Source organism: Vigna unguiculata, unplaced genomic scaffold, assembly GCF_004118075.2.
Source record: "Vigna unguiculata cultivar IT97K-499-35 unplaced genomic scaffold, ASM411807v1 contig_573, whole genome shotgun sequence".
Taxonomy (NCBI): Eukaryota; Viridiplantae; Streptophyta; class Magnoliopsida; order Fabales; family Fabaceae; genus Vigna; species Vigna unguiculata.
Genome location: NW_021011292.1, coordinates 24,986 through 46,423, shown reverse-complemented (window position 1 = coordinate 46,423; position 21,438 = coordinate 24,986). Strand labels below are relative to the sequence as shown.

The window sequence follows — 21,438 nt, the reverse complement described above, 5'->3', positions numbered from 1 at the left end:
ATTCTGTTTTTTCACTCTTCCACAGGGTTCTAATACTGAAATTATTTAGATAGTGTTGTGCATAACCATGGAATGTCTCATTGTAGTAATGAAGATGGCTCGTTTATTGTATCTGTTTATTGATTATGCATCTTTCTTTCCCATGGTAATTTGGTGGTCATAAGAACCTTGGAAGATCCACACGAAAATAAGCAATCCACTTTGACTGCTCCTTTAAAGAGGTATGCAGAGTATACTTTTCTTGATCTTGTTGACTTGTTCCCCAACTGGGATATGCTCCAATGTTGAATTGTAAAATTAGCCTGTATTCATCTTCCAGCACCCTTGTTTAGCTTTTAAATCGCTGAGCATTAATTAGACTGTTTCTATGTTGTGAATTATGTAAGTTAATTTGATTAGTCAAATTTGTATGTGCGTAAGTAGGATTGATATCGAGTTTCCTTTTACTCCCTTCCACCTTCTACTATTAAGAGAGAAAAAATCAAGAAGAACGTGGGTTGCATTAGTAAATCTTAGGTGGTACTTGAAAGTTGAAACCATTGAGACATTATTATGCTGCTTTATTGTCAACGTTTAAGACTGCTTTTTTTTAATGGCTTTTCAATGAGGGACTAAAGGTATGCATCACTGCTTTCACTTGTTTATCACTGGAATATATTTGGTAGTATTTGAACTAAGCTAAAAAATGCCAAAATATAATCCCTTCAACTGCAGCTGCAACAAATCTTCTTACAATCTCTTTCCCTTACAAGATGGACCATTCTTTGCTGTGACAGTTTCATCTTGTCACCTTGCAGTGGCCCTCCAGCCCCGTCTTATGATTTCCTGACTCAACAGCTAAACCTGAAAACAATCAAAGAAGAGTTCATATTTTGTATATTAATTCTGATGCATTATCTTTGAAGGTCCGTCTCATGATATTTTGTATCACTCTTCTGCAGGGTTGTTATATTATAATAGATAAATATTACAAGAGACAACATATGTGTATAAGGACACACATTAAAAGAAATAATTATCTATTTATTTTAAAAATCAAATAATTTTAAAAATAATCTTTAGAAATACATACCGTGGGTTAAATCGATTCAATATAGAATTCGAGCATTTTAGAGATTTGTATGAAGATTTTAAATTTAAAAAACTAATAATACTATTTAAGAACTAAAATAATAATTTATTAGATATTAAAGGTTAGAGTTGAAATATATTTTTATTTTTACGGTAAATCAGTTTAATAATAAATCAAATGAATAAAATAATTATTCAGAGAAGTAATACTTTAAACATAATATATTCTTTAATAATTTATTAAATGACCAACTAATTATAAATTCTAAAATTATAAATTTAATATAATAATAAAACAAAAAAAAATATTACTTCTCTAAATATAGGGAGCCCATTAACTATAATACAGTAACATTCGCAAGAAATTTTTTTTCTTCTAGTCTCTAAAATACGCCATTTCAAAGTATAGTTTATTGTTAACTCTACTTGGTTACATAGTGAACTAATTTTCAAGTCTTTTATTAATGGTGGTAAATTCAAAACCCCATTACCATTATGAAAAAGCAGATAAGTTCTTGCATGTGATTGTTAGGTGTAATAAAGTAGTTTCGAACCTTAGTGTAGTCAAAGTTCTCTCTAATAACAACCGTCCCACCTTAAAAAAACACTTACGGGAATCATAAAAGCTGGTCCAGTATTTTGAATTTGAGTCAAAATAACTGGTTCTAGAAGTGTCAAGTTTGGTACATAATGGTTTGTTTTCTAAAAGATGGTGGTAGTGACATAAATCAGCGGTGGAACCGGGAAGAGTAAATGGTATAAGAAAGAAGAAATCTTTGGCGTGAGTTGAAAATTAGAACTTTGTTTCTTTCGAGCTGCATGACTTGGACTCGCTTTCCCCCCCTCTCTTTCTGTCTTTTGTGAAAGAACATGACAACGTTAAACTATCTATTAACTGAGATAAATGTGGAAGCAATACTCAACCAGCAACGTTAGATTGAGATAAATTTAACTACGGTTGATACACTACACCATGAACATGCAAAAATAAAATTCCAGAAACATATTCGTTTTAATGTTTGGTATGGTAGGAGCCACTTACATTCTGGCTCTCTGATCGTAATTTAAAATTCAACAAGTGCGATGAGTTGTTTAATTTCCACATAAAGACACACGAATAATAATTACCCATAACCACATAAGCATCTTATATATATGGGAATGACGTGATTCTTGCAAGCTGCAACTGAAACTTTTGTTTATTTCGCCAATTCTGAAGAAGGGTCCTCTTGGAATCTGATACCATCTAGCTGCTCCATGGAAAACTCTCATGTTTGTGAGGGTGGGAGAGGAAGATACTGATTTTTGATGAAAGAGATAAATGTTTATGTTTATTTTTTTTGCTTTTTATTATGATAATAACAGATAATTAAAACAGCAGTATACAATACTAACCATAGAATTATCAAGTACTTAAAGAAAATCTCTTCCTTTTATTTGATTTCCTTGAGAAGATTAGGACTAAGCCGTCAACTTTGGCCATGGTTCAATGTTACTGTATATACATCAGTACTTGGTTGTTTTGGAGTTTGACACCATTATATTCCGTGGAAAATTAGAAAAAGCTCTTCTTAATCGCTGTTCAGAATCTTAACTGGATAGCTCCTACGAAAAACAATTAGTCCTCATACACATACCTATTCAAAACATGTCACTATTTCTTTCTTATTTTAGTTCATAATCTTCCATTTACACCCTCATAACACACTATAAAACAAGTTACACCAACTCAACTTATAATCATTTGAGCTTAACCAAGTTTGTCGAGAAACCATATACCTTGCATCGAACACTTTTCAAACCAACCTGCATCATGGAACAGGAACTCATCATGTTCAAAGGTTCATGGAAAGGCAACAAGAGTTGCTTCAAGTGAAGCTGGATATGATCCAAGGATGAGGTGGCGTGCTGCTAATCCAGCAGTAGAGACCACACGCGCTTGGAAGGGACAACATGGTCGTGCGGCGAACTCAGATAACACCTCACTTGATAACGATGAAACTTTCAACAGTTTCATTCGACGTGCCAAGGGTAAACTTAGAACCGTGTCCCACATCGGTCGGGAGCAGAGCAACGTTACACCTGTACCACTACGAGATGATGACGAGGCTAATGCTAGGGATAACCTAAACGACCAGTTTTCGAATTTTATCAAGAGTTCGAAGAAGAAGTTGAGAAGTACATCAAGCATGAGGAAGCATGGTTCCTTCAACAGACGGTGACCATTGATAAACCAGGGAACCTCAAAGAGAGTGATTTGACATGTGGGTCCATCCAATATTCTGTTATATATACTGCATGAAAATAAGATCCTAAGCCATGCAAGCATTATTATACTTTACATTTTTTTCTATTTCAAGCACAGTAAATGTGAAATGTTTATTTGGGGGGAATAATTTCGACTGGTTTATTGTTTGTTTGTAAGAAATTAATATACATTGATGTTTTGTCTTTAATGAAAGGTTTCTGATTAATCTGTAGTGTTTTTATTGAAAGAATAATTAATATCAGTTTATTAACAGGAAGGATCAGAGGGCAGCTATATATAGGAAATGACTCAATGAACATACATACCTGCATTAGACCCAACACCTCTACTTCTTCACCGACTTTAATGACGCCTTGTTCAACACGGCCAGTGGCAACTGTTCCACGTCCCTTCATCACAAATGAAAAATATAAAGCAGCTGAAATGATGGAAACCATTGCCCCCATATTTATTTATGTCCATACAATCCAATATATGTAATGAAACAAATGCAGATTTTGAGAGAACTAAGTGTTGAAAATAGAAATTTTGATATTCTCTTTAAGGAAAAAAAAACAATTATATGAGACAACAGTTTTTAAAGCACTATGTTAAGATTTAAATTACCACTGCGTCATATCATTACAAAGAGCAAGGCCGTAACAAATGCTACCTCCTTTCCTTTTTATTCTTCAAAAACCCTAGACCGAATTAAGAATTTGAAATTTAAGATTTTGAAATTTTATCCTTCACCTAACTAGAGATTTAGAAGAACAAGAAAGAATTTGTTAAAGTGACCACAGTTACAAAGATGACCGGTATTATAAACATCTATTCCACATATGCTCCAGTGTTCATAATCCCATCTGCTTATGATGTTAAGCACATCAATAATTGCTGTAGTTTGAGTGAACTGAAAGAGCATATAAGGAATTTAAAGCAATTTTAACGTAAACAGAATAGTAATAAATAGTACTTCTTAAACAGTGTCGTTACCTAAACGGTGTTTATACTGGAGCAGATGGAAAGTGATAGAACATGATAAAAACACAAGACTTACATTACAAATTGTAACAATTTTATAACTGAGGCCATCTTTACTTCAATGAATCTGCTTTCTTCAAAAATTAACCCAAAAAATAAAGTTCAGGTCCTTTTACCTGAATTGAGAACACATCTTCAATTGGCATTAGGAAGGGCTTGTCAAGTTGGCGAACAGGGTCAGGAATGTATGCATCTACAACATCCATTAATTTTAGAATGGCCTGTCTTCCAATCTCGTCATTTGTACCCTGTAAAGCAGACAACGCTGAACCTCTAATGATCGGGATTTCATCCCCAGGGAACTTGTAGAAGCTCACTAGCTCTGCAAAAAACATTATCATAAAAACACATTTTAGCAAACACAAAGATTACAGAAACTTAAGCAGGTTTATTCATTTTCTGAGCATGGACAAGAGAAGAGAAGCCTTAGAGAAACACCCTACCACGTAACTCCATTTCTACAAGCTCTAACAACTCTGGATCATCAACAGCATCAACTTTATTTAGAAAGCAAACAAGAGATGGCACACCAACCTGCATAATACATTTAAAGATAAAATATGTCAATCTAGAAGTAAGGAGAAAGGTGTAGACGTTCTAGGTATATATATACAAACCACATCAGTAGAATACCTACATGGCGAGCAAGAAGAATGTGCTCCTTGGTTTGAGGCATTGGTCCATCAGGTGCAGATACAACAAGTATACCACCATCCATCTGGGCAGCTCCCGTAATCATATTCTGAAAAAAAAAACAGACAATTATAAATCATACAGTGAACAAAATAGGAATCTAACAAATGCAGCTGTTGCCAATATACAGTGTAATCAATACCTATAAAATATATTTTGTTACAAACTAATCTACTTCCAAATTCCTAGCATAAATTTTCCATCTCATTTTGAAAAGAAGGTCAGGCTACACAAGCACCAAAATATGCTAAATTCCACAATTAACTATTATACAAGGTAAAATTGCTTAAATTTGTTCGCCACAACTTAGCCACCCAGCTTCCATTAGGCAATTGATAACTCCAATAAAAAAAAACATTCTTAGAGAAACTAAACCAAATTCGAAAGCTTACTTTAACATAATCCGGTGTCCAGGGCAGTCCACATGCGCATAATGTCGTTTTGCAGTCTCATACTCCACATGAGCCTGAAAACCGAAATATAGAGCAAGCATACATATCAACAGAAAACAACACAATCGATTGCAAGACCAAAAGAGTGCGATTCCATATCGTTGCAATGGTGATTCCTCTCTTCTTCTCTTCATAGCCTTGTCAATTTCATCAAAGGCCACAGCCTTAGCCTTCCCTTCATCCGCAAGCACCTGATCAAACCTAATTGAGTAATAAACACCAAAACATCCACCTCAACACACATTTAAACAAAGAGTGAATCAAGACCTTGGTGATTACCGCAGTTAGCGTGGTCTTCCATGTCCACGTGTCCAATAGTTCCGACATTAACGTGAGGCTTCCTGCAAAGTCAAACAATAAGATGAACAAAACAAGTAAAAGACATACTAATAACGATTACTGTTACTTGTATATTTTAAATTTTGCGACGAAAAAGAGAAAGCGAGAGTGTTACGTTCTGGTGAAAGTTGCCATGGATCTCCACCATGGATTGGAATTGAAAGAATAGAAGGAGGTGGAGGTGGAGTCACTGGGAGTAGAGAGAGGAGAACGAGATACGGAAGAGTGGATTTGAGAGGCTAAGGGGAAGAGGCGGCGAGAAGTGGAAGAGGAGTGTCTGAGAAGAAGAGTGGCCATTGAAGAAGTGATGAGGAGAATGAAAAGCCCTAACTATGGAGTGCAGAGGTGAGGGTTTTAGGAGAAGGAAGACAAAAGCGAAGAGCAGTGTGTGCGAAGAGCGAGGGTTTTAGAATGGGCGCCCGACACCGACCCGTCATATTCGTGCGGCCCAATTCGAGCACTCTCATAATGTTTCGGAGCACATACATACTTCTTTTTTTCTGTTACAAATGTTTTTTTCTTCTTGCTCCGACAGAAAATATTTGAAGTGATTTTTATCTTATTGACTTAATTTAAAGTTTTAGATAAATGAATTAATTCGTGTCTGGTTTAACTTATTTAGTTAAATGGTATCTTTTGGTAAATTTTAGGTATATTTTATGAGAAATAATTCTGTTCGAGGTAGAAAAAATTATATATTAGGACAGGGTTATTCTGGTTCAAAAACTGACCATTTTTCTCTTTATTTTATTTTTTTTATGAAAATGCATTAACTTGTGATAAGTATAAATAAAATGAATAAATAAATTAAAAGATAATTTATGTAATATAGGTTTTACTTGTTTGTTTAGTATAGATGCTTTATATTCAACTTTTTTCATTTTGAGTCAACTCTAATTTTCTTTTCTTATTTTTTAAACGAATGTATAGATAGGAGTTTTATACTTTTAGTCGGTATTTCCTCTTTTGAATTTTTAAACGAATGTATATAATTGTTTCTTTGCTTAAAATCATTTGCTTTTGTCGATGAAATCATATAAAATAGTTACGTATTGTTGCTCTTTTGTAAGCAATAAAATATTTTCGATTTTAATGTTGTGATACTTTTCAATTAAATTTGTTTTTTAAGAAACTTTTAAAGGACAATGTTCTCTTTGCATCTTTTACTCCTTATCAATCTTTATTAGTATACTTTGACTTCAATTGAAGGGAGCCTAATGGTTGATTGGATGATTCAATTTCTATTTTAAACTCTCCATTGGTTGATGGAAATATCATGGTGAAAGAAAAAAGAAAAATTTAATGATGGGAAGTTGCTTGATGATGGACAATCTCTATCTTGTACTTCTAAGATTTAGTTTTAGACATGTTCCTACAAAACTTAAGTGCTCATATTTTTGCACTATTATTTTGGTAGACTTCAAGATTTAATAATTTATAATATTTTTGTTGATGTTAATTTTTATTGTATATTTTCTTATCATACATATTAATATGTATGATACAAAAAATATGTAATAAATATCAATATCAACAAAAATATTATAAGTTATTAAATTACAAATTAAAACTTGATATAATGTATCAACTTATATTGAACTATGGATTATTTATAATATTATATATTAGAAAAAATGGTTAAAATTGAATTCGGATATATATATATATATATATATATATATATATATATATATATTAATAAATAAATAAATAAAGGTTAAAGCTTCTAACTAGAACCTTGATCATGCAAAAAATTGTGTTAGGTGTACAAACATATTTAATATTTATTTTATATAACTTAAATTATATTTACCTGTATTTTTCTATTATATTTTCTTTTTTCCTTTTAATTTACAAAATTATTATCTCGTTTTAATATGATTTTTATTTTATATGATGGTGAAAATAACTATTCTTGTTTTTGTTTTTTGTGTATAGCTTTTTGTTCTCGATTCATTTGAACATATACTTTACTGGTTGGATTTGTTATTTTGAGCCAATTCCTTCGAGAAATTGACTTTCATACGAATCTTTGAAAACATGAAACAAATTAAAAGTAGAAAACAATTTATAAAATGTAATAGTTTTGCTTCGTATTGTCAATCATTTAAATTTAGCACGACAGTGAATTGAAATTAATATTATCATTTTTAAAAACACTTTATGAACAATATTGATATAGTACAATTCGGTTAAAATAGTATAGTCCAAATTAAAATTAATATAGTTTGATTCAAAAGTGTAATTAGAAAAAATGTTTGGTTCATAACAGTTGGTTCATATCGTTGTTCGGTTCACTAAATTCAGTTTAGTTTGTTAGAATAAAAGACAATTCAATTCAATTTGTTTGAATAAAATTAACGAAAATTTGTATGAATTAAATATAAAATATGTGACAATAATACTGACTTTGTATGTGGTAATGACACTTGCTTGACATATGACACTGCCATGTGTCATAATGTTGACTTGGATGTGAACAATTTTTTAAAATTTTTTAAAAAATTTAAAAAATAAAAAAAAATCACGAAATGACACATGATTGTCGTTGTTCACTTTTGGTTAACAATTTAAATGTCGTCACAAAAAATAATCAAATTGATCATAATTTATACAAATTAATATTTTTTTAACCTAAAAAAATAAAATGATATTTTAACACATAAAAAAAGTCACATCAGATTATAAGAGAAAATTGTCAAAATATCATTGTCCTTCATAAAAATATGACCAAATCGAAGAAAGAGAAACGAAACTTGGGACAAATGATGTCTTTAAGAATAAAAAAAATAATATTCTTTTCCCCCGACCTCTTCACCTTTTATCTACAACTTCCCTCTTTTCTTCAGAATTTGCTCATTCCTCGTGCTCGTTGGAAGGTGTTGCGCTTTCCTATCACACAAAGGTGTTGTCTTCTTCCGGTGAAGTGTGGGCTGGCTTACGTTTGTGTGATGTCCTAAATTACCCATATCCTCGATTAATCCGGTTGGGCTGAATCCAGCCAAACCCGAATGTTGCTTAGCTCTAGGTGCAGAGCTGAACTTAGGGTTTTGTTGTTTGTTCCTTGGTCTTCTATCAATCCAACACATTTGATCCTTGCATAAACTTGGAAAGCTTAATAATTTAGGAGACAAACATGCTAGTTTATGAAAGCATAAATACAATGTAGGCATACACAAACTTAAACATAAAACATAAACCACAAAAGTGACTAACTCCTAATAAAGCAAATATTATTAAAAAAGTAAAACACCCATGTCACATCATAAAAATAAATAATTATAAATATATTTAAATAATGGTTTAACACATCTCAAGACATCTAATGCATCATCAATATTCTTTGGACAACAATATAAATAATATTAACTACTAAGAATATTTTGTTGTAACGACTAAACATTGATAATGAAGTATGTCAAACAACAAACCCATCTTATTCATCTTTGGATTGATTTATCATCAACCAAAACAAAACCTTCTAATTATCACATTTTACCATCACATGTATGTAATCTGGCCAAATATTAATTTTCTTTTGGAACAACCAATATTCGCATGATATACATAAACACTGATGTTTAACATTTTTCACTAACTATGATCATTAACTGCAAAAAGTATTAAACTTGAATATTTTGTTAACTTCTTGATTTAATTTACTCACAAAAAATATTAAACTACCAAAACATTGAATATTTTATTTATACTGAAACTAAATATTTATAGGTATTTATTTTAATACAAAAATTTTATCAGGTTTTTATCTTCTCCCACGCGCATGAACTAACCCCTAAACGGAATCTCTGTCGGCACACTTCAGAGAAAACCACAGCCATTGATGGCTAAAAAAAGGGCCTGGAAAATCAAATTGCCGCTTGCGAAGCCGCCGTCCCGAACCAGATTGCCGCCGTCGCGAGCCACCTACGCGAACACAACCAGATCGGTGTTGCGAGACACCTCCGCTGCGACGAAACCAGAGCCAGCAGATGTCTCGCGAAACCAGGCTGCCACGATGAACCACCACACGATGACGAAGCCACGCGTTGCAGAACCACTGCAAATCAGATCGACGACGAGGGCACTTTCTGACGCGAAATCCCCATCACTGCGGCGCCGGCCACCACGCAGCCACCTGCGACGAAAAAAGCTGCCCGGAGAAGACACGAACACACCTACATTGTGAGAATCCTCCACCTCCGTTCCAAGCAGAACCGCGGGCCACCGTGACAGAAATCGATGTCGATTGCGCCAATGCGACAGCCACCACGGTACCTGCAAAAAACCAGACCAGATAGACCCCCGCGAAGCAACCCACCGTCGACGAGAACGCAACTTCAAGAAAGGGTTCAGTCTTCTTCATCGTGATTTGGCCGTGCTCAATGAAGAAGAAGGGTTTGAAATCCAAGCGAGAGACGAAAGGTTAAAGAAATTGGGGATTTAGGGTTCTTCGAAACCCTTGAGAATCAGATTTGGGGATTATCTTGATTAGGGCTGCCAACGTTTGGTTACTTCAAATTCGAAATAGACAACCTAAAAAATACGTTGTTTTTTGGTTGATTCTAAACAAAGCATTCATTCATCTACGATCACAGAACTAATGCAGTCTCTCAAGTCACACCATGCTGTTTCATCTTCTCTTTTCAATCAATTCTCTTATCAGTCTATAACATTCTTCCTATCTTTCTCAACCAAAAGCCGTTGCCTACACTTCAACGAAACCACTTCAATAATTGATTACCTGAATTCCGACTTGCAGTTCTCCAGAACCCAATCCCTTTATGTCTCCAAACGTGTTTCAGGGTGCAGATTCCCTCAAAACCCCTTATTAGTGCTCACTTTCTTCAAACAAATAGGCTTTTCCCAAAGCCAGATTCTCTCCCTGATTCGTCAAAGACCCCAGATACTGTTTACAAACGTTGAGAAAATCTTGAGACCCAAAATTCAGCTCTTTCAGATGTCTGGATTCCAGGGTTACGAGTTATGCAGCTTCATTTCAAAGAATCCCTCCATTTTGACTCATAGCTTGAAGAAAACATTGGTCCCCTCAGTTGAAGCTATTAGGAAAATTGTCTACGACCAGAAAGATTTTATTCTTGTTTTGCACAGATGTGGCTGGATACTCCCAAAGTACAAAAGAATTATGGAGAATGTCGTCTTTTTGGAGAGTTGTGGCATTCTTGGAACTCATCTTTCATTGCTACTCAAACTTCATCCAAGGCTTTTCGTTGCACAGCGGTCTACTATTGAAAACAATGTTTCTCGAGCTGTAAACTTGGGTTTCCGTGAAAATTCAAGAATGCTTGTCCATGCAATTCATACATTAAGTTGTTTGAGCGATAAAACATTTGAGAGAAAGTTGAAACTAATTAATTGTTTTGGTTTTTTGAAGGATGAGGGCCTGCAAATGTTCAAGAGAACCCCGACTTTGTTTAGAACATCAGAGAAGAAGTTGAAAGTTGGAATGAAATTCTTCTTGCATACAGTTATGCTGCCCAAGTCAGTCCTTATTCACCAGCCTAAGATTTTAATGTACAGCATGGAGGATCGCGTGCTTCCTCAATATAAAGTCTTCCAACTGTTGAAATCAAAAAATCTCTGCAAGAAAGTCCCCAGTTATATTCATGTGTTGTGCTTGTCTGAGGAGATGTTCTTGGACAAGTATATATCACAGTTCAGAGAAAATGCAGAGGAGTTATTAGTAGCATACAAGGGTCATTATCTGGAGGCATAACCATACCTTCAATTCTGTTTTTTCACTCTTCCACAGGGTTCTAATACTGAAATTATTTAGATAGTGTTGTGCATAACCATGGAATGTCTCATTGTAGTAATGAAGATGGCTCGTTTATTGTATCTGTTTATTGATTATGCATCTTTCTTTCCCATGGTAATTTGGTGGTCATAAGAACCTTGGAAGATCCACACGAAAATAAGCAATCCACTTTGACTGCTCCTTTAAAGAGGTATGCAGAGTATACTTTTCTTGATCTTGTTGACTTGTTCCCCAACTGGGATATGCTCCAATGTTGAATTGTAAAATTAGCCTGTATTCATCTTCCAGCACCCTTGTTTAGCTTTTAAATCGCTGAGCATTAATTAGACTGTTTCTATGTTGTGAATTATGTAAGTTAATTTGATTAGTCAAATTTGTATGTGCGTAAGTAGGATTGATATCGAGTTTCCTTTTACTCCCTTCCACCTTCTACTATTAAGAGAGAAAAAATCAAGAAGAACGTGGGTTGCATTAGTAAATCTTAGGTGGTACTTGAAAGTTGAAACCATTGAGACATTATTATGCTGCTTTATTGTCAACGTTTAAGACTGCTTTTTTTTAATGGCTTTTCAATGAGGGACTAAAGGTATGCATCACTGCTTTCACTTGTTTATCACTGGAATATATTTGGTAGTATTTGAACTAAGCTAAAAAATGCCAAAATATAATCCCTTCAACTGCAGCTGCAACAAATCTTCTTACAATCTCTTTCCCTTACAAGATGGACCATTCTTTGCTGTGACAGTTTCATCTTTTCACCTTGCAGTGGCCCTCCAGCCCCGTCTTATGATTTCCTGACTCAACAGCTAAACCTGAAAACAATCAAAGAAGAGTTCATATTTTGTATATTAATTCTGATGCATTATCTTTGAAGGTCCGTCTCATGATATTTTGTATCACTCTTCTACAGGGTTGTTATATTATAATAGATAAATATTACAAGAGACAACATATGTGTATAAGGACACACATTAAAAGAAATAATTATCTATTTATTTTAAAAATCAAATAATTTTAAAAATAATCTTTAGAAATACATACCGTGGGTTAAATCGATTCAATATAGAATTCGAGCATTTTAGAGATTTGTATGAAGATTTTAAATTTAAAAAACTAATAATACTATTTAAGAACTAAAATAATAATTTATTAGATATTAAAGGTTAGAGTTGAAATATATTTTTATTTTTACGGTAAATCAGTTTAATAATAAATCAAATGAATAAAATAATTATTCAGAGAAGTAATACTTTAAACATAATATATTCTTTAATAATTTATTAAATGACCAACTAATTATAAATTCTAAAATTATAAATTTAATATAATAATAAAACAAAAAAAATATTACTTCTCTAAATATAGGGAGCCCATTAACTATAATACAGTAACATTCGCAAGAAATTTTTTTTCTTCTAGTCTCTAAAATACGCCATTTCAAAGTATAGTTTATTGTTAACTCTACTTGGTTACATAGTGAACTAATTTTCAAGTCTTTTATTAATGGTGGTAAATTCAAAACCCCATTACCATTATGAAAAAGCAGATAAGTTCTTGCATGTGATTGTTAGGTGTAATAAAGTAGTTTCGAACCTTAGTGTAGTCAAAGTTCTCTCTAATAACAACCGTCCCACCTTAAAAAAACACTTATGGGAATCATAAAAGCTGGTCCAGTATTTTGAATTTGAGTCAAAATAACTGGTTCTAGAAGTGTCAAGTTTGGTACATAATGGTTTGTTTTCTAAAAGATGGTGGTAGTGACATAAATCAGCGGTGGAACCGGGAAGAGTAAATGGTATAAGAAAGAAGAAATCTTTGGCGTGAGTTGAAAATTAGAACTTTGTTTCTTTCGAGCTGCATGACTTGGACTCGCTTTCCCCCCCTCTCTTTCTGTCTTTTGTGAAAGAACATGACAACGTTAAACTATCTATTAACTGAGATAAATGTGGAAGCAATACTCAACCAGCAACGTTAGATTGAGATAAATTTAACTACGGTTGATACACTACACCATGAACATGCAAAAATAAAATTCCAGAAACATATTCGTTTTAATGTTTGGTATGGTAGGAACCACTTACATTCTGGCTCTCTGATCGTAATTTAAAATTCAACAAGTGCGATGAGTTGTTTAATTTCCACATAAAGACACACGAATAATAATTACCCATAACCACATAAGCATCTTATATATATGGGAATGACGTGATTCTTGCAAGCTGCAACTGAAACTTTTGTTTATTTCGCCAATTCTGAAGAAGGGTCCTCTTGGAATCTGATACCATCTAGCTGCTCCATGGAAAACTCTCATGTTTGTGAGGGTGGGAGAGGAAGATACTGATTTTTGATGAAAGAGATAAATGTTTATGTTTATTTTTTTTGCTTTTTATTATGATAATAACAGATAATTAAAACAGCAGTATACAATACTAACCATAGAATTATCAAGTACTTAAAGAAAATCTCTTCCTTTTATTTGATTTCCTTGAGAAGATTAGGACTAAGCCGTCAACTTTGGCCATGGTTCAATGTTACTGTATATACATCAGTACTTGGTTGTTTTGGAGTTTGACACCATTATATTCCGTGGAAAATTAGAAAAAGCTCTTCTTAATCGCTGTTCAGAATCTTAACTGGATAGCTCCTACGAAAAACAATTAGTCCTCATACACATACCTATTCAAAACATGTCACTATTTCTTTCTTATTTTAGTTCATAATCTTCCATTTACACCCTCATAACACACTATAAAACAAGTTACACCAACTCAACTTATAATCATTTGAGCTTAACCAAGTTTGTCGAGAAACCATATACCTTGCATCGAACACTTTTCAAACCAACCTGCATCATGGAACAGGAACTCATCATGTTCAAAGGTTCATGGAAAGGCAACAAGAGTTGCTTCAAGTGAAGCTGGATATGATCCAAGGATGAGGTGGCGTGCTGCTAATCCAGCAGTAGAGACCACACGCGCTTGGAAGGGACAACATGGTCGTGCGGCGAACTCAGATAACACCTCACTTGATAACGATGAAACTTTCAACAGTTTCATTCGACGTGCCAAGGGTAAACTTAGAACCGTGTCCCACATCGGTCGGGAGCAGAGCAACGTTACACCTGTACCACTACGAGATGATGACGAGGCTAATGCTAGGGATAACCTAAACGACCAGTTTTCGAATTTTATCAAGAGTTCGAAGAAGAAGTTGAGAAGTACATCAAGCATGAGGAAGCATGGTTCCTTCAACAGACGGTGACCATTGATAAACCAGGGAACCTCAAAGAGAGTGATTTGACATGTGGGTCCATCCAATATTCTGTTATATATACTGCATGAAAATAAGATCCTAAGCCATGCAAGCATTATTATACTTTACATTTTTTTCTATTTCAAGCACAGTAAATGTGAAATGTTTATTTGGGGGGAATAATTTCGACTGGTTTATTGTTTGTTTGTAAGAAATTAATATACATTGATGTTTTGTCTTTAATGAAAGGTTTCTGATTAATCTGTAGTGTTTTTATTGAAAGAATAATTAATATCAGTTTATTAACAGGAAGGATCAGAGGGCAGCTATATATAGGAAATGACTCAATGAACATACATACCTGCATTAGACCCAACACCTCTACTTCTTCACCGACTTTAATGACGCCTTGTTCAACACGGCCAGTGGCAACTGTTCCACGTCCCTTCATCACAAATGAAAAATATAAAGCAGCTGAAATGATGGAAACCATTGCCCCCATATTTATTTATGTCCATACAATCCAATATATGTAATGAAACAAATGCAGATTTTGAGAGAACTAAGTGTTGAAAATAGAAATTTTGATATTCTCTTTAAGGAAAAAAAAAACAATTATATGAGACAACAGTTTTTAAAGCACTATGTTAAGATTTAAATTACCACTGCGTCATATCATTACAAAGAGCAAGGCCGTAACAAATGCTACCTCCTTTCCTTTTTTATTCTTCAAAAACCCTAGACCGAATTAAGAATTTGAAATTTAAGATTTTGAAATTTTATCCTTCACCTAACTAGAGATTTAGAAGAACAAGAAAGAATTTGTTAAAGTGACCACAGTTACAAAGATGACCGGTATTATAAACATCTATTCCACATATGCTCCAGTGTTCATAATCCCATCTGCTTATGATGTTAAGCACATCAATAATTGCTGTAGTTTGAGTGAACTGAAGGAGCATATAAGGAATTTAAAGCAATTTTAACGTAAACAGAATAGTAATAAATAGTACTTCTTAAACAGTGTCGTTACCTAAACGGTGTTTATACTGGAGCAGATGGAAAGTGATAGAACATGATAAAAACACAAGACTTACATTACAAATTGTAACAATTTTATAACTGAGGCCATCTTTACTTCAATGAATCTGCTTTCTTCAAAAATTAACCCAAAAAATAAAGTTCAGGTCCTTTTACCTGAATTGAGAACACATCTTCAATTGGCATTAGGAAGGGCTTGTCAAGTTGGCGAACAGGGTCAGGAATGTATGCATCTACAGCATCCATTAATTTTAGAATGGCCTGTCTTCCAATCTCGTCATTTGTACCCTGTAAAGCAGACAACGCTGAACCTCTAATGATCGGGATTTCATCCCCAGGGAACTTGTAGAAGCTCAGTAGCTCTGCAAAAAACATTATCATAAAAACACAAACACATTTTAGCAAACACAAAGATTACAGAAACTTAAGCAGGTTTATTCATTTTCTGAGCATGGACAAGAGAAGAGAAGCCTTAGAGAAACACCCTACCACGTAACTCCATTTCTACAAGCTCTAACAACTCTGGATCATCAACAGCATCAACTTTATTTAGAAAGCAAACAAGAGATGGCACACCAACCTGCATAATACATTTAAAGATAAAATATGTCAATCTAGAAGTAAGGAGAAAGGTGTAGACGTTCTAGGTATATATATACAAACCACATCAGTAGAATACCTACTTGGCGAGCAAGAAGAATGTGCTCCTTGGTTTGAGGCATTGGTCCATCAGGTGCAGATACAACAAGTATACCACCATCCATCTGGGCAGCTCCCGTAATCATATTCTGAAAAAAAAAACAGACAATTATAAATCATACAGTGAACAAAATAGGAATCTAACAAATGCAGCTGTTGCCAATATACAGTGTAATCAATACCTATAAAATATATTTTGTTACAAACTAATCTACTTCCAAATTCCTAGCATAAATTTTCCATCTCATTTTGAAAAGAAGGTCAGGCTACACAAGCACCAAAATATGCTAAATTCCACAATTAACTATTATACAAGGTAAAATTGCTTAAATTTGTTCGCCACAACTTAGCCACCCAGCTTCCATTAGGCAATTGATAACTCCAATAAAAAAAAACATTCTTAGAGAAACTAAACCAAATTCGAAAGCTTACTTTAACATAATCCGTGTGTCCAGGGCAGTCCACATGCGCATAATGTCGTTTTGCAGTCTCATACTCCACATGAGCCTGAAAACCGAAATATAGAGCAAGCATACATATCAACAGAAAACAACACAATCGATTGCAAGACCAAAAGAGTGCGATTCCATACGTTGCAATGGTGATTCCTCTCTTCTTCTCTTCAATAGCCTTGTCAATTTCATCAAAGGCCACAGCCTTAGCCTTCCCTTCATCCGCAAGCACCTGATCAAACCTAATTGAGTAATAAACACCAAAACATCCACCTCAACACACATTTAAACAAAGAGTGAATCAAGACCTTGGTGATTACCGCAGTTAGCGTGGTCTTCCAATGTCCACGTGTCCAATAGTTCCGACATTAACGTGAGGCTTCCTGCAAAGTCAAACAATAAGATGAACAAAACAAGTAAAAGACATACTAATAACGATTACTGTTACTTGTATATTTTAAATTTTGCGACGAAAAAGAGAAAGCGAGAGTGTTACGTTCTGGTGAAAGTTGCCATGGATCTCCACCATGGATTGGAATTGAAAGAATAGAAGGAGGTGGAGGTGGAGTCACTGGGAGTAGAGAGAGGAGAACGAGATACGGAAGAGTGGATTTGAGAGGCTAAGGGGAAGAGGCGGCGAGAAGTGGAAGAGGAGTGTCTGAGAAGAAGAGTGGCCATTGAAGAAGTGATGAGGAGAATGAAAAGCCCTAACTATGGAGTGCAGAGGTGAGGGTTTTAGGAGAAGGAAGACAAAAGCGAAGAGCAGTGTGTGCGAAGAGCGAGGGTTTTAGAATGGGCGCCCGACACCGACCCGTCATATTCGTGCGGCCCAATTCGAGCACTCTCATAATGTTTCGGAGCACATACATACTTCTTTTTTTCTGTTACAAATGTTTTTTTCTTCTTGCTCCGACAGAAAATATTTGAAGTGATTTTTATCTTATTGACTTAATTTAAAGTTTTAGATAAATGAATTAATTCGTGTCTGGTTTAACTTATTTAGTTAAATGGTATCTTTTGGTAAATTTTAGGTATATTTTATGAGAAATAATTATGTTCGAGGTAGAAAAAATTATATATTAGGACAGGGTTATTCTGGTTCAAAAACTGACCATTTTTCTCTTTATTTTATTTTTTTTATGAAAATGCATTAACTTGTGATAAGTATAAATAAAATGAATAAATAAATTAAAAGATAATTTATGTAATATAGGTTTTACTTGTTTGTTTAGTATAGATGCTTTATATTCAACTTTTTTCATTTTGAGTCAACTCTAATTTTCTTTTCTTATTTTTTAAACGAATGTATAGATAGGAGTTTTATACTTTTAGTCGGTATTTCCTCTTTTGAATTTTTAAACGAATGTATATAATTGTTTCTTTGCTTAAAATCATTTGCTTTTGTCGATGAAATCATATAAAATAGTTACGTATTGTTGCTCTTTTGTAAGCAATAAAATATTTTCGATTTTAATGTTGTGATACTTTTCAATTAAATTTGTTTTTTAAGAAACTTTTAAAGGACAATGTTCTCTTTGCATCTTTTACTCCTTATCAATCTTTATTAGTATACTTTGACTTCAATTGAAGGGAGCCTAATGGTTGATTGGATGATTCAATTTCTATTTTAAACTCTCCATTGGTTGATGGAAATATCATGGTGAAAGAAAAAAGAAAAATTTAATGATGGGAAGTTGCTTGATGATGGACAATCTCTATCTTGTACTTCTAAGATTTAGTTTTAGACATGTTCCTACAAAACTTAAGTGCTCATATTTTTGCACTATTATTTTGGTAGACTTCAAGATTTAATAATTTATAATATTTTTGTTGATGTTAATTTTTATTGTATATTTTCTTATCATACATATTAATATGTATGATACAAAAAATATGTAATAAATATCAATATCAACAAAAATATTATAAGTTATTAAATTACAAATTAAAACTTGATATAATGTATCAACTTATATTGAACTATGGATTATTTATAATATTATATATTAGAAAAAATGGTTAAAATTGAATTGGATATATATATATATATATATATATATATATATATATATATATATATATATATATATTAATAAATAAATAAAGGTTAAAGCTTCTAACTAGAACCTTGATCATGCAAAAAATTGTGTTAGGTGTACAAACATATTTAATATTTATTTTATATAACTTAAATCTATATTTACCTGTATTTTTCTATTATATTTTCTTTTTTCCTTTTAATTTACAAAATTATTATCTCGTTTTAATATGATTTTTATTTTATATGATGGTGAAAATAACTATTCTTGTTTTTGTTTTTTGTGTATAGCTTTTTGTTCTCGATTCATTTGAACATATACTTTGCTGGTTGGATTTGTTATTTTGAGCCAATTCCTTCGAGAAATTGACTTTCATACGAATCTTTGAAAACATGAAACAAATTAAAAGTAGAAAACAATTTATAAAATGTAATAGTTTTGCTTCGTATTGTTAATCACTTTGACTATACATTAAATTTAGCACGACAGTGAATTGAAATTAATATTATCATTTTTAAAAACACTTTATGAACAATATTGATATAGTACAATTCGGTTAAAATAGTATAGTCCAAATTAAAATTAATATAGTTTGGTTCAAAAGTGTAATTAGAAAAAATGTTTGGTTCATAACAGTTGGTTCATATCGTTGTTCGGTTCACTAAATTCAGTTTAGTTTGTTAGAATAAAAGACAATTCAATTCAATTTGTTTGAATAAAATTAACGAAAATTTGTATGAATTAAATATAAAATATGTGACAATAATACTGACTTTGTATGTGGTAATGACACTTGCTTGACATATGACACTGCCATGTGTCATAATGTTGACTTGGATGTGAACAATTTTTTAAAATTTTTTAAAAAATTTAAAAATAAAAAAAATCACGAAATGACACATGATTGTCGTTGTTCACTTTTGGTTAACAATTTAAATGTCGTCACAAAATATAATCAAATTGATCATAATTTATACAAATTAATATTTTTTTAACTTAAAAAAATAAAATGATATTTTAACACATAAAAAAGTCACATCAGATTATAAGAGAAAATTGTCAAAATATCATTGTCCTTCATAAAAATATGACCAAATCGAAGAAAGAGAAACGAAACTTGGGACAAATGATGTCTTTAAGAATAAAAAAATAATATTCTCTTCCCCCGACCTCTTCACCTTTTATCTACAACTTCCCTCTTTTCTTCAGAATTTGCTCATTCCTCGTGCTCATTGGAAGGTGTTGCGCTTTCCTATCACACAAAGGTGTTGTCTTCTTCCGGTGAAGTGTGGGCTGGCTTACGTTTGTGTGATGTCCGAAATTACCCAATCCTCGATTAATCCGGTTGGGCTGAATCCAGCCAAACCCGAATGTTGCTTAGCTCTAGGTGCAGAGCTGAACTTAGGGTTTTGTTGTTTGTTCCTTGGTCTTCTATCAATCCAACATTTGATCCTTGCATAACTTGGAAGCTTAATATTTAGGAGACAACATGCTAGTTTATGAAGCATAATACAATGTAGGCATACACAACTTAAACATAAAACATAAACAAAAGTGATACTCCTAATAAGCAATATTATTAAAAAGTAAACACCATGTCACATCATAAAATAATAATTATAATATATTTAAATAATGGTTTAACACATCTCAGACATCTAATGCATCATCATATTCTTTGGACAACAATATAATAATATTAACTACTAGAATATTTGTGTAACGACTAAACATGATAATGAAGTATGTCAAACAACCCATCTTATTCATCTTTGGATTGATTTATCATCACCAAACAAACCTTCTAATTATCCATTTTACCATCATGTATGTAATCTGGCCAATATTAATTTTCTTTTGGAACAACCATATTCGCATGATATACATAACACTGATGTTTAACATTTTTCACTAACTATGATCATTAACTGCAAAAAGTATTAACTTGAATATTTGTTAACTTCTTGATTTAATTTACTCACAAAAATATTAAACTACCAAAACATTGATATTTATTTATACTGAAACTAATATTATAGGTATTATTTTAATACAAAATTTTATCAGGTTTTTATCTTCTCCCACGCGCATGAACTAACCCCTAAACAGAATCTCTGCCGGCACACTTTGAGCAAACCACAGCCATTGACGGCCAAAAAAAGGGCCTGGAAAATCAAATTGCCGCTTGCGAAGCCGCCGTCCCGAACCAGATCGCCGCCGTCGCGAGCCACCTACGCGAACACAACCAGATCGGTGTTGCGAGCCACCTCCGCTGCGACGAAACCAGAGCCAGCAAATGTCTCGCGAAACAGGCTGCCACGACAACCACCAC

At 33.1% G+C, this 21,438-nt stretch overlaps 3 protein-coding genes across 3 annotated transcripts; 1 reads left to right on the top strand and 2 right to left on the bottom strand.

The window, feature by feature from the left end:
- Positions 1-3,450: 3,450 nt before the first annotated feature.
- On the bottom strand, positions 3,451-4,698 carry LOC114172440 (elongation factor Tu, mitochondrial-like). The gene is made up of 2 exons (XM_028056918.1): positions 4,480-4,698; positions 3,451-3,729 (listed from the first exon to the last, which is right to left on the bottom strand). The coding sequence occupies exons 1-2, from the start codon at positions 4,696-4,698 to the stop codon at positions 3,451-3,453; spliced, it is 498 nt and encodes a 165-aa protein (XP_027912719.1).
- Positions 4,699-10,447: 5,749 nt separating this feature from the next.
- LOC114172438 lies at positions 10,448-11,581 on the top strand. Its single transcript, XM_028056917.1, has one exon. The coding sequence runs from the start codon at positions 10,448-10,450 to the stop codon at positions 11,579-11,581; it is 1,134 nt and encodes a 377-aa protein (XP_027912718.1).
- A 2,821-nt stretch (positions 11,582-14,402) lies between these two features.
- On the bottom strand, positions 14,403-17,745 carry LOC114172444. Its single transcript, XM_028056922.1, has 9 exons — positions 17,640-17,745; positions 17,388-17,450; positions 17,048-17,283; positions 16,600-16,704; positions 16,406-16,496; positions 16,073-16,278; positions 15,183-15,320; positions 14,521-14,868; positions 14,403-14,468 (listed from the first exon to the last, which is right to left on the bottom strand). Exons 1-9 carry the CDS (start codon positions 17,743-17,745, stop codon positions 14,403-14,405), a joined length of 1,359 nt encoding a protein of 452 aa, XP_027912723.1.
- Positions 17,746-21,438: the final 3,693 nt, after the last annotated feature.